This window comes from Xiphophorus maculatus, chromosome 1 (assembly GCF_002775205.1).
Source record: "Xiphophorus maculatus strain JP 163 A chromosome 1, X_maculatus-5.0-male, whole genome shotgun sequence".
Taxonomy (NCBI): Eukaryota; Metazoa; Chordata; class Actinopteri; order Cyprinodontiformes; family Poeciliidae; genus Xiphophorus; species Xiphophorus maculatus.
The window spans coordinates 17,209,316-17,223,369 of record NC_036443.1 but is presented as its reverse complement, the minus strand read 5'-3'; the positions used below and the strand labels follow the sequence as shown (position 1 = coordinate 17,223,369).

The following is a 14,054-nucleotide window of genomic DNA, read 5'->3' as shown; positions in this document are numbered from 1 at the left end:
AATGGCCAACGAAAATGAATCTTTAAGTCTATATAGAACTTTATGTGGACTTACAGTCTCATTCTTGGTACTGAACACTGGCATTGCTACTGTTGTCATCAGGACTGGACCTTGACCATCATCCGACTGATGGCATTGTGAGAGATAATCAGTGATGGAGTATGAAAAGAAGCAAGAAAAATGAGGGCATGAGAGAAGAGGGAAGCTAAATATGAAATACAATTGTTATAGAAACAAACAAAATCTAACTATAGGCACACTAATGCTGAATCGTTCAAAGCATATTGTATGAAACATCTTCCTTTATGACAATGAGTACATTTTTTTTCAGTCTGCATAAAATGTACCACTTAAGTAATGAAGGTGATTCGATTTCTACAGCAGCTTCAGTCATATAATTTTCTTGAGGGATCTTCAAAACATCCATGGCATGTTTTATTCATGGTCTTTATTTGCCTTAAAATGTGTTCAGAGTCTGTCTTTGATCCTGTGGAAAAGAAGCTTAACACGTTTTCCAGTTTAGATATAGGTATAATGATTACAAAAAAGTGTTGGAATAATTATGATATTTAATTTCACATTTATCTTTCCTTGTCTAGTCAGAAATGTATATAAAAAGAAGCTCACAATTATTTAACACTACATTTATTTCTGCCATAAAATAACTAAAGAAATGCAAAATGTTGCTTTTTCTATGCCATAGCAGTAGAGCATCTCAGTCAGAATGTTAGAGAAACCTCTTTTAGTAATTACAATAAAAATGAATCTCAGATATAATTCAGATAACTACATGTCTGTAGTACATATTTGTACTACTATTTGTACATATTTGAATTTTCAATTTTTGTTCATTTTGATTGTTATGCATTAAGTTAATGAAACCCAAGTCAGTTTCTCAGAAAATTTCAGTATTACATGAGATCAACTTTTAACATAAACAAATAATGTTGACTTGACAATTGTCCAACAGACAGTCACTAAGCCATGCGGTGGTAAGCCGCAAAAGATAAATTTCCTAAAGATAGAGAAGTGTATGCAAGCATATTTAAACAGAAAGTTGATTTGAAGAAAAAGTTTGGTAGAAAATGTCTGTAAACAACAGGACAGCCTTGAAAGGTTTATGAGGGGAACCCCATTTATTAATTTGGATTATGTTCACAAAGACTGCTGATTGTTACAAGCCACTCTTGAACCAGAGAAAAGATCCAGAAATATCAAGATTTGCATTTCATTTCCCAGAGTCAAGAGGAAGAGTGTCAAGAAACACAATTCAGGCTGGTGTTCCACTCTGAAATCCAAAGTCAGTGCATCCGTCAGCTAGAATATGATAGAGCAACCATGACTAGAAGAGGCAACTGTTTTCTTTGATGTCACTGTATTTACTTCAAAATCATACATCTTTAATCATTTTTGTTGAGACTAACACTATTTAATCAGTCACCCACTATTAGTCCTCCAGCACAACGTACTTCTTTCACTGCTCACCTCTTCTACAAACAGTAATAAACAGGCAAATGAAAGGACACTTGGTCTCCATTCTGTCTCCCTCAGACAGCGAGGAAAAGGGAATTGGTGACCTGTGCTCAGACAGCTGGTAATAGCAATCCAGTGTGCAGCATTAGACATCAAAGAGAGAACAAAGCACACCTAAGTACAGCTGTTGTTACAATAGATGGCCTTGCTGCTGGAGAATGTGATCGATCAAAGGACAGGAGGAACGAGCAAAGCATCATCTAAAAATACAAAATCTATTTTCAAGCAGGGGTCTATTGGATCATATATCACCAAAGCGACAAGCAGTCCCTTCACTGAATACTCTCTGCACATGAACATTAATCTAAGAAGTTATTTATTTTAGTATAACAGCACTTTGTGAAAGTCTACCCTCCTCCAGCTGCTTTGGGAAAAAGCATACTTAATGCTTGATGATAAGGGAATGAAGAAGGTAAACAGGCAAAAGAATTAGTGACAGAAGGTGTTCCTTAATTCTACTTTTTAAAAAGAGGATTTTAAACCTGTGCTTATTGTCCAAACTAGTCACAGAAAAAGAATAGGGTTTTAATACCAATCATTCAAAATATTCAGTGTTTAAAGTTTGAGGATTAGTTGTCTAGAGTAACTTTATTTATCAATAAAAGACAAGCACCAAAGCTGCTGCACCCTTGAGTCTCTTGAATTTATCTTTTAACATAGACTCATTAAAATGCAAAATAATTTACTACCCATTTGTGTCAGTTTACTCTGTCATGACCTTTAGGGATTTCTCTACCCACAGTAAATTACACAGAAGAGATGTTTTCCTTGTACAGGCTTGGGGATGAAAAACAAATCAGTATGGTTTAATGTTTTTCCACTCCTCTGACATAAATACACAGACACCTGTAGCCCCTCAGACAGCTTAGATGCACACCCCTGACCTGTGTTTGGTATTTTATTGGAAAACCTCATAATCTAGGTTACTATGACAAATTGTGTGCTGGTAGATGAGGTGACCCTTGTTGCCTTGGAGACAAGGTTTAATGATGCTGCTCTGTGCAAACCACTAGAGCTAAAAACCACTCCTTGTTGGCTTCTGTAAGAGAACTAAGAATATACTCCACAGCCAAAAAAGCTGGCAATGATTCAACAAACAATTATAGTGCACAGGTGTTCTGCCAATATCCATGACTCTTTCAAATCCCCCTTAATCAGAGGTAACACTTTTCCTTTTAAACTGTGAAGTTTTTGTAGTCATCTGTTATGATTCTTTGGGCAGCGATTTTTCAAATCTTGATAGGCAGACAATACACTGGGCGCAATTTTCTCATTTGTTTTATCTAGTGTTTCTTCAACTTATTTGAACTCATGATTAATAAAAAAAAAAAACACTCTTCCACCAGTCCCATATTTTTCCACACATCTTTACCAATTGCATGACCGCCTGCCTAATAGAAGGTCGGTCTCTGTTTCGGTACTGACCAGCCCTGATCCCTCAAAAAGCATAAGCTCTTACAGACCCTTGAAGGTGTGTTGTGGCTCCACTAATATGTTCTGTAAGTTGTGAGAAGACTGCACAGTGGCTGTTAGGTTTGTTGCCTTGCTGCAACAATGTTCTTGGTGCAACAAGGTTCTTGATTGTGGCGTCTTTCACCCACAATCAAAAAATGCACATGCTGGGTTAATTGGTCTCCCTAAATTGCCCGTAGGGGTTCATTTCAGCATGCATGATTGCTTTTCCTGTGAGAGATTTTAAAAGACAGCCTAGTAAAGGGAGAGAGAGCAAATGAATACAAACAAAGGGATGATGGCTGAGTTACAGTGAAAAGGACCTGGAGTGAACAGGAAAAATAGTATGACCTTGCAGCTGGAAAGTTGATGCATATGATCTCCAGAACACCAAGCCCTAATGGACATCACTTTTTAAGCCAAATATTCTTATCTGCCACTCAGGCCAAGCCAGTGCAAGTGTTTTTCATGGATGTTTGAGTGTTAAAGCCTGGAATAAAATAGTGTTAGGACAAAAGTGCTTTCACTTTGCTTGTCAGTGCTTTCACTGACACTGACAAAAGACAGAATCAATGCATATTTCTTGTTAATTCTAGTTAGTGTGTCCAAAAAGTGTCTACATCCATCCACCTGTACCCATTTCGATGTCGATGAGATCAAATTCCTGACATGAACAACTCTTTGCAATATCTCCAGCCTTTCAGCTGTCAAAAGACACAGCTCAGTGAACTGCTCATGCTGGTGGGGAGGCAAAGCATCCTTTTGTTCATTGCTGCGATTACATAGGTCCTTATTGTTACCAATCCAATTTATACATTACAAAAACTAAGCAACTAAAAATGATAAAAGGCATCAAAATCAGAACATCCTGGCATGGTCATTATGAACTATTGGATTTCCACCAAGAACACAATGAAACCGCTTATTTTAGAGAACTACACAGAAACAAATAAATGCATAAAACACCCAGAAGAGCAAAATGTAACCACACATTTACACAGACGACCAAACTGTCTGAATGGAAATAATCGAAAATCACAGCTAACATCACTGATGAATGAGTGAGAGCGCACACGTTTGTTTAATCACACATGCAAAAGACTTCCAAGATGCATGACTCGAGCCATTAACTCGACAAACAGCATACAAGTACCACACAAAATTAATGTCATGAGTATCACAGTTAGCGTCCCCAAACAATGCGGTAATCTCATAGATATTTTAAACCAAAGCCTGCATGCACAAAATGTACATAAACATACAGCAGCACCCAACAAACAGCATTACGATGGCCTCAAACCGGATGTTTTACCTTTTGTGCTTGGGGGAGCTTAAGGAGAGCAATTTACAGAAGGAAGGAGGAGGGGGAGGAGAAAAGGGTCAAAAACATTTGTGGATAAGTGTCAGAAAGCCTTTCAATGCAGTTTTTGTTGAACAGAGTGGTAGAGAGTGTAAAAAACACACTTATTTGCTGTTCACAAAAACCGCAACTTCAAAACAGTTGCAGTGTAAAGTAAGAAGAGCTTTCTGACACTGAGGGTTGGCGAAGAGGGAATAATTAGTTAAACTGCTGATGTCTGGTAAGTGAATTGAGTCATTTTCAATGCTACAGAGAAATACTACAGACGACAGAACATCAGAACAGAGGATAGAACATGAGGAGATCTGTGAAGAGAAACAGTTGTTTTTAATTTAGTGTTGAACATTTGGATTTTGCTTCTGACAGACAGCATCTACAATAATCTCCTTATACATTTTATTTTATTAATCTAGAGAAATAATTATTGAGAACAGATGTTTGTCTTACTATACACTTTTGTACTTGAGTAAAACACAAAATACATGTGTGGCTAAATACTCCAGGATTATGACTGTGTATTGTGCCTAATTTTAGAGCTGGGGAAGAAAATGGCACAAATCTAATTTTTGTTAGAGTAGATATAGCAAAAATTAAAGCACTACCATCACCGTTCCCTGCAAATGATGTAAAAAAAGTATATCTACATTGAAAAAATTCTCACTGTTTAAACCTTCGCCTCCACCACCTACTAGTATCTGACAGTAGAATATTTGCCTTATTTTTTTACCAAGAGAGTGACAGCTAATAGCAGACAGTTTACAGAACCATCAACATCCAAACTTTCCCTAATCAAGACAAGCTTGTGCTGCTGCATTGAGAAAAGCACAACACAATGCTGTACTCTGCATTTTCTACTGCCAAGGCCTCCTAACTCGTCCCCCAGCCTAAGAGCTCTACAGATGGTCCAGAACATAGCAGTGTGTCTGGCCTTTAATAAGCCTAAAAGAGCAAAATTATCCCTCTATTCATTGAACTACACTGGATACCCATAACATCCAGCATGAAATTCAAGTTACTGATGTTAGTCTACAAAGTGCTTTATGCAAAGGGCCGTATCTACTTGAATGCTCTATTTGAATGCAGCACCTTTGTCCAAAATGGTACCTACCAAGTGCTACAAGAGCAGGCAGATTCTTGTCTATGTGCAGGAAAACCTTGAAGACCCGTCTCTTTAGAGAACAGCTCCTACCTTAAGGAAGGCACCTTTCTGCACACATCTCTATACCTGCACTATTTCTACACTGTCACCCGTGGCAGAACCTGACTTATGTTCTTCCTTAAACGTAGCTTATTGTTAGCTTTGATGTTAACCACATCACTACATCCTCATTTGTATTTCTCATTGGATAAAATAAACTGTAAATTCCATAAAACAAACATATTTTAATGTTCTATTATATAATAAAATTTAATACATTTGGTAATGCCCTCTGTATATCTATGTTTTCCTTGTTGATTACCAGACCCTCACGGTTTATAAAAGCTTGTTCTGTTGCATACTCTATGTATTTTGTCCTTGTGCTTTGTTGGTTCTGGATCAAGTTCTCCCAATTGCCATTGTATCCCACCATTCTTCAGTTTCATACACATTAGGAAAAAAACAAACAAAAATCTCCTAGAAAAGTTTTATGATTATGAAATTCAATATTCTTTCAGAAAATTATAGAAAATTATTGTAAATTTTCTGCTATCAAAAGAGATCTTTGGGTAAACAATGTCTTAAAGCAAATAGTTCCTTTTTGTATAAAAACAAAGCTCAAAAAACAAAAATGTAAAATGATAGTCTTTATTTGTCTATTTTTTGCCATAAACCATGTGTGCAAATCATCACTCTCTTTTCAGTGTGATTATTATTTGAACAATGGATACATACCGCATAATGATAAAGCATGACAAAGGTATCTAAGCTTCTATGCAAGTTTGAAAGCCTTTTTGTAATAAAAAACAATTGTATGCCATATGCAATTTTGGCTATGGCCAATGTTCTGCTCATGCTACAAGGCTCCTAAATGTCCACAAGAGGCTAATTTCCTTAATGAATCCATCTGTTGCACATACTAGCAGACACTTTCACACACTGGTACACTGGCACTCAGACAGACACATTTTCAGCTCTCTGATGTGTTTAATTCACATTCATTCTTATCTTAATTATATATTTCATATATTCTCCAAATGCTAAAGCCGTTTTTGAACATAAGCATAAATAAAATGTGTTATGTAAAGTTTGGATGTTCTCTGAGTCCAAAGCAAAGTATTACATTCCAACAAATGAAGTGAAAGCGGGAAAACAAGGATCCACTCACAGTGCTGTCGATGTATGCCTCAGTCCACACTGTGTCATGCTCCCGGTCAATAACTTTGGGACGACTCAGGACATGGAGATACTCCATCACATTCTCTTGAACATCAGCCAGCGTAGAAATTTGAGTGAAGTAACCTGCAGAGAAAGGGAACAAGTCAATTCGCAGTCATCCCAAACAGTTTGTTTTTGTAAACTATGACTGAGTTACTGAAAACTAGCAAAGAATGCTACCAGAAAAACAAAAGAAAGAAATATACTTATTCCTGGATTTAATGCATACCCCACACAAATCTGCTGCTGTATTATCCATAGGGTATTATCTTCAAAAAAGGGACTACGGATGTTTTTTCAGACATGTCAAAAATACTTGAAATGGCTTTTTTTTTTCATTCCATTGCACACTTTCAAAAAACTGTAACTGTATGATAGTTAGCGAATGCCATAAAAGTATAAGATCATTTTGACATAATTTTGAGAAAATAAAAAAAATATGTAAATAACACTTGTTAAAATTTAAGATCTATAAGGTATCTAATTTGATCAGTGGTAGGAAATGCCATACAGTCTCTCTTGATTTAATATTTACAATGCATTACTGACATCTTTTCTAATCCTGGCACTCAAAACTCTTGGCAGATTTATATTTAAAATAATGTTTTAACAACATGCCAACTGTGAGTGGAAGTAAAGAAAAATGTTTTGAAATGTTTCAGCAATGTCAAGCTGTTTACATTGATTCATTGTCTTGAGATGTCTATGTTAGAAATGCATTTCTTGGTTGAACTAAAAGTACATTTAAATCTAAATCTGGTAGGGGCATAGATAATGTAACATTATTTTATTATCATGCTCCATGTAAATATGTAGTTTTTGATGCACTCTGCACTTTCATTGAAAACATTTTTCATTTCTGTGTAATAGTATTTTATTTCATGTCATGGCTTATCTGCTCAAACCAGTCAAATATTTTAAGAGCGAAAATTAGAGAGCTTTGTTTGTTAGACATGTATGTCAATATCAAAACCAACCCCTGGAAAGAACACAGAAAATATGTGACTACAACACAACTGAAACTGGTAAAATTCAAACATATAATAAAGCTTTATTGACTTACATCTCAAACCTACTTTTGTCTCAAACTCAATTTATTAATTAAAAGTCTGTTATACAACCAAAACTGATCAAGAGCAGATGTCTGTATGTATATCTGTTTGCTCCAGGTTGTAAGAGATGAGATTCAGTGGCAGTAATCCTTTCCAAGTTATTAACATCATACTTGCATACTTGTCTCTGTAACAAAGCTGAATACAGAGGGCAGCAGAGATTTACTTGGTAGAAAAGACGGCAACCTGGATATATGTATGTATGAGAAATAGCAAAAGACTGTTCAAGTCAGAGCAAAGCAGCATGGGTTTGTGGATGATTAAGTGGTATGCAAATGTGATGTAAAAGCTATTCTCAGAAAACCCAAATGCGGTGCCATTTCCTTGAGCGGTAATGCCATCATTATGGCACTAATGTACATGTGGAGGAGGGAATACTGTTATCTCGGCAGGAGGAAAGAAAGCTGGAAAGTAAATCAGGACAACAGTGAGACGGAGCACAAGAAACGACACATGAAAAAGAGAAAAGAGTGAGTCCAACAAGTTTCCACTCAAACGGAAAAAGAGCAAACAGCCTCCATCAGTGCAAAGCAGTCAAGCAGAAAAGCACAGCTCAAAGAAATAGATTTTAGGGTCACTGTTTCCCAGCAAAATCTTTACACTATGAGGTAAAAAAAGGCAACGTGTACACGCAAAAATAAAATCCAAGCAACAAACATCACTCTTTAACACTACCAATTAACACCCAATTCTGAATTTGTACCTGTGTTACATCTAAAGATGAATTAAAATGGACATCGGTTTTTAAAAAACCTGAAACTTTGGCAACTGTACCAATCTGGTAACTGTAAAACTGATCTAGAGCAGATCATGTGAATTTAGTGATTATCTGAATACAATAACATAACATAACATATTCATACACTTGCTTGCATCACACAGCAAGCAGACTCTCAGCTTCAATGCATCGTTCATCACAAGAGAGACCTGAGAATGACTGCTCCCTCTGGAAGGCTGAGGGTGTCCTTCAGGCTGAGCAACTGGGGCCAGTGAGATGAACTGGCCAAAAGAATAATGAATGTGCTCTGGTCTCAGTGACACAGCACACCTGTTACACATGCTAGACATATGCTGGCCTGAAACGGCAAGGGCAGAAAAATTGTTTTTAAAAGAACCTTGGTTTGACATATACAGCATATGTAAGCCAAATCTCTCAAGGTGTCCTTACACATGAATATGATGAAGTGGGAGTAAAAAATGCATCATGATGTGAAAACACAACTACTAAACAATGGATAGCCTTGTACTAAAAAAGATTTGATGAAAGGTTACTTAAAAAAGTGATATGTGACTGAATCGATATAAATGTCATGAACTTTGAGAAAAATGCAAGAAGAAGTAAACTTGATTTTAAGTTTTTAGTCACTAAAGTGTGATAGAGTTAGCAGCAACCTGCTGAATTGTGAGTAAATGTAGCCAACTTAAACAAGAAACATCAATTCAGACTATTTCCAGTAAAACTGATTTAGACTAACTTAGCATGAGAAACAAATAGTTAAGAAACTAATTAGATTGCATTTAACACCTTAAAAATGCTTAATTCACATTAATATTAATATATGTCAAAACTCTCATGTATGGATTGTTCTAAAAATTTTATTTTATGCCCGTTATTTTTTTTTTTTTTTATTATTTTACTCAAATGTATATACTCAAAAATATATTTGAGTTTTTGTCATAAAAAACTGACTTGTGACCCCAGCCAGCCATTTAAAATAAATGTAAATGAATAACATCTGTTCAGCATGAAACAATATATGATTATTATTTTTTAACATGCAAGCAATACTTAAATTTCCTATAACTCCCATATATGATATAAACAGCTGACTGCGTGCTTGTTCCCAGTGAGCATCAAACACAGCAGCAGAGCAATTTTTTTTTTCCCCCAGAGTCTTATCAATATATCTTTGGTGGCAGTTTGGGGCACAACCCACAGCTGTCTGGGGTTTGATTCCTAACTTTTTGTCTTTCCTTTCCTCTCTGCCCATTTCACAGCTAATTGCAATGAAAAAAGCACACTAGCACAACAAAATATTAGCAAAAATCCACTTTTATCCTTTTAAAAGCAACAATTACATATTCTGATTGAGTTTCCATTCACAGCACAGGTGAGGTGAGCTAAGAAGCTTGTATTTACTTGTGGAAGTCTTTACAGTGTGCTTCAAACTCAACATATAGTAGAACTAAAATGTCAGATGTAAAATCTGTTGTAACACAGAAAACTGCAGACTGTAGGCAATTTGACTGTCACTGCATGTATGATCAACTGACACACACATTTATACAGCATGACACACACTCAAATACAGTCATCTCATCATCACCACTAACACCTTCAAGCTGACTAGAAACCCTCCCTGATATCGCTTCCACACAATGCTGTGGCTGCCCTGGTCTTTAGTGCAGACATGCTGCTAAATACACAAGCACATCTTTTATGTGACCTGTGACTCCATAGTCTTATCTAGTGTGCTTGAGGAAAGGGAGCCAGACTGTCTAAGTCAGCCACCTCCTGGCTAAATATAGAACCTGGGGGAAAGTGCTCTTTGCACAGAGACAAAAGTGACCACCCACAACACTGATAGAAAATAGTGTATTCTCTTCATTGTACTTTAAGCTTGGGGGAAGTTGAAATAACATGACATGATGTGTTGGTGCAACTGCAACCAGCTGCCTGCTGTCATGTGTAAGTGGTAATACTGATGAGCACTGACACACTCTCCCATGCTACTGAATACAGAGATGAATTCTCCCTTAGTAACATGCAAAAACTAACCACAAGGAGAAAAAAGTAATGAAATCCCACCTTTGTTAGCACACGCCATCCATTTTAAATTATCTGCAAAGGCTGACTCCCGACCAATCAGGTAGGGGAATATTCGAACCTAAGGAAAGAAAGCAAATTGCTACTATTATTCATTATGATCACAGTTTGATAAAAGCCAGAACAGTACTCTATAAAAGATAACACTCGAGTCAAGGTCAAAGGATTCATTCGACTAGAACAGGGTGTCAAACTCCAGTCCTCAAGGGCCACTGTCCTGTAGTTTTTAGATGTGCCACAGGTACAAAACAATGGAATGAAATGGCTTAATTACCTCTTTCTTGTGAGGATAAGTTCTCCAGAGCCTTGCTAATGACCTAATTATTCTATTCAGGTGTGGTGCAGCAGAGGCACATCTAAAAGTTTCAGGGCAGTGGCCCTCCAGGCCTGGAGTTTGGCACCTGCGGACTAGAGCAATAAAGGGACATGCAAAGGATTAACAATTTTCATTTATAGTTTTTATCTAAATAATGTGTCATTTTTGTCATCGTCTATTTACGTAGCATTTGAGAACAGATGTAAGTCCTGATAAGCAGGACTTCAATGCAAAATCTGACATCTGTCATCCGACTTATAAGAAGTCCAATCTCTCTACAGCCAAACCCAGATTTTCCAAACAGTTTATAGACATCTTTAGCAGAAGGTATAGCTGGCAGGTGTGTCCATGGATCCTGGTGTGTGCATGCCTGTGTGAGAAGAATTTTGCCAGACCAGATTGGCGCAGATGCAAGCCTCTGGGGGCACAGCTGTTCTGGCTTCAGTGGCTGACTTTTTCATTGCCTCACTTCATCCAGACAACATGACTCTGCCAACTGCAGTGTATTTCATTGTGTGTGAGCTTAGCTATCAAACAGTAATTCTTTGGTAGTTATTTAGACCTTAATGATGGTCACCCACAACCAGCAATTTAAATCAGCAGTGCAAAAGCAGACACATCTAATCAAAGCTGTGGTTTGGAAACTCTTAGGTTGAGCAAAAATTGAAGTGCAGGGCATTTTGCTACAGCATACAACACCAACTTAAAACACTCATTTGGTTTGATCATTATTCAGCTCTAGACAGAAGATCCAAAATTTTCCGTGTTTTGTGTACTTGGCTTAAATTTTGTTTGCGATGCACATCTGTCACTGGATTTGAAACTAAAAATGACAATGAGAAGAAGAATTTAAATACATGTTTATCTAAGTTCATATCAGAAAGCAAATTCAAAATGTATTCTATTTTCTTCTAAGCAATTTTTACAGCTTTTCATGTTCTTTAAGGTGCTCTTTTGATATGATCAAAAGTAACTTTTCAAAATATCCTTACCCAGGAAGACTGTCTGGTGTTTTGTGCAAAAGTAATTGTATGATGAAACGATAGCTGTATGAATGGATTGTTGCCTGATCTGTAATAATGCAAAGCTGCTTCTGTCTGAACGTCATGAAAGGTTGGAGCCACAATACAAAGCTTTCAATTTTCCAGCCTTGCTATGTTCAAAACCTCAACTATGTTCATGAAATATGGATCATGATCAAAATTAAATCCCACATGCAAGCAAACTAAATATGCTTCCTCCATAGCTTAATGTTGGTAACAGGTTGAGGAGCTGCTTCAGAAAAACAGCATGACAGAATGAGGTGGAGACCAGAAAACTACTCTTAGATGATCTTTCTGAAGTATTTTAGAATACTTCAAAACATTGATAAATGTATGATTCAACCTAACTTCTAAGTGTGTTCAAATCATTTGAACTGAATTTTTGTTTAGTTTTATTAGCTTTTTTTTTTCATTAATTAAAATATCAACATAGTCACATTTCATTTTGAAAAAAGAAAAATCATGGCTTGAGGCTTCTTTGTTTTGTTTTTTTGTATTTTAGACTTTAGGCACTAACAATGTTTTTCACAGCAATAAATAGTACATGAATAAATCAGTAATTTCCTTAAAGATATTCAGTACCTGATTTGCATTTCTAAAGTCAAGCAGTAGTGTGATGTCAGACAGTGGAGAGGCCGTAAAAGCAGTTAGGAAAAAAAAAATAAAAAAAAATATATATATATATATATATATATATTAAAAAGCAGTGGTGGAGGAAAAGAGGGTGAACGAAACACACTGGAAAGAGTGACAAAGACTGAAGACTTCTATTATCAGCGGGGTTCTTCTAAATGGAACCATCTAGCAGCCTTGTCCCCTCTCCACTCACTGCTGTTGAGACTTGAGGCAAGATTTGGTGGGAGGGGGAGGTGTTGGAGCTGGAGGCAGCTCTCATACAGACTATGAGAGATAGACACAACAACAATACTATTTATATTTGCCAAAATAGATTAATGGTATTAATATTAATGAACGCACAGCTATGCATTACATATACCTAGTGATCTTCTGGATTCTTTTGCAAACTATACAAGAGCTGAAATTGAAGAGAAGTCATTATGCTGGAGAGTTACAATTTTGCTTGAGGCTTGTTTAGTATGACTTAGTTCTGACTTCAAAAAGTTTAACTGCACCCTTTTATATACCGATTTTAAACTGATGTAAAAACAATATGAATATAGGGTCATGATAAAGGTTTTTATTTCAGGGTAGTTTTATTATTTTCCTATAACATAAAATAAAAATGTGATTTCTTTGATAATGTGATGCAATAAAAATTACACAGATATACAACTGAAACCAGATGTTTAGTGACAAATATATTAAAACACACTTCATGCTCTTTTCCCAATGGTCATATGTGTTAGGATGTTGCTTCAGTAATTTCCCTTTATGTTCTGATGATGTCGCACCAAGCTGTCCTCCATCACAATGCCAACACAACATGATGCTACGACCCCCTTACTTAAGAAACAGAATGACATCAGAAACTTTTCAATTATTCTCTAAATGAAACAATGGTCATTATAACCAAACACCATTTTATTTTAACCAGAGCAATGTACATTATGCTGAAAAAATGTTTAAATTGAGTTTAGGATGTATTGTAGATGTCAACATTTATGTTTCTAACAAAAAATATTAAATAATTTCATGTTTAAGCTCCGACCTCCATGCTTAAAATTGCAGTTGTTTGTACTGGCTGTTTTAATGGAAGAAACAGCCATTTTGTTTTGGAGATTTTTTTTCTTCTAATTTTAACTGGAAATGTGTGGTTAGAACTATGCGCTTATTCTAAAATAAGTGTGCTTGCTAAGGGATTCATGTAACTTTGATGTTAAAAAAAGAATTATTTTCCAGTGGGAGGTTTGTGGCCAGCATATGTGTAAGAAGTTGCCTCCAGTATGTGGAAATAGTACTTTAGTATAGTGTTAGAGGTAGAAACCCATTGTAGCATGTATTTGAACAAAAATGTGTGCTTCATTTTGACTGAGTTGCAGTGATCCAAAGTGGAAATTGCAGGAACTTTCAGTATGGGAATGACCACAGCAGAAC

The 14,054-nt window shown here is 36.3% G+C and overlaps 1 protein-coding gene across 2 annotated transcripts in view; it reads right to left on the bottom strand.

The window, feature by feature from the left end:
• Positions 1 to 14,054, bottom strand: part of LOC102233586 (voltage-dependent calcium channel subunit alpha-2/delta-3) — a 113,355-nt gene that overhangs the window by 41,002 nt on the left and 58,299 nt on the right. Inside the window, exons 11-14 of one of the 2 annotated variants that reach the window (XM_023334655.1) lie at positions 10,623 to 10,701; positions 6,652 to 6,785; positions 4,298 to 4,315; positions 55 to 126 (exon numbers count right to left, since the gene is read on the bottom strand). In XM_023334655.1, coding sequence (XP_023190423.1) covers positions 55 to 126; positions 4,298 to 4,315; positions 6,652 to 6,785; positions 10,623 to 10,701 — 303 coding nt within the window. The remainder of the gene's footprint in view (positions 1 to 54; positions 127 to 4,297; positions 4,316 to 6,651; positions 6,786 to 10,622; positions 10,702 to 14,054) is intronic. The other variant, XM_023334661.1, reaches the window with a different exon arrangement.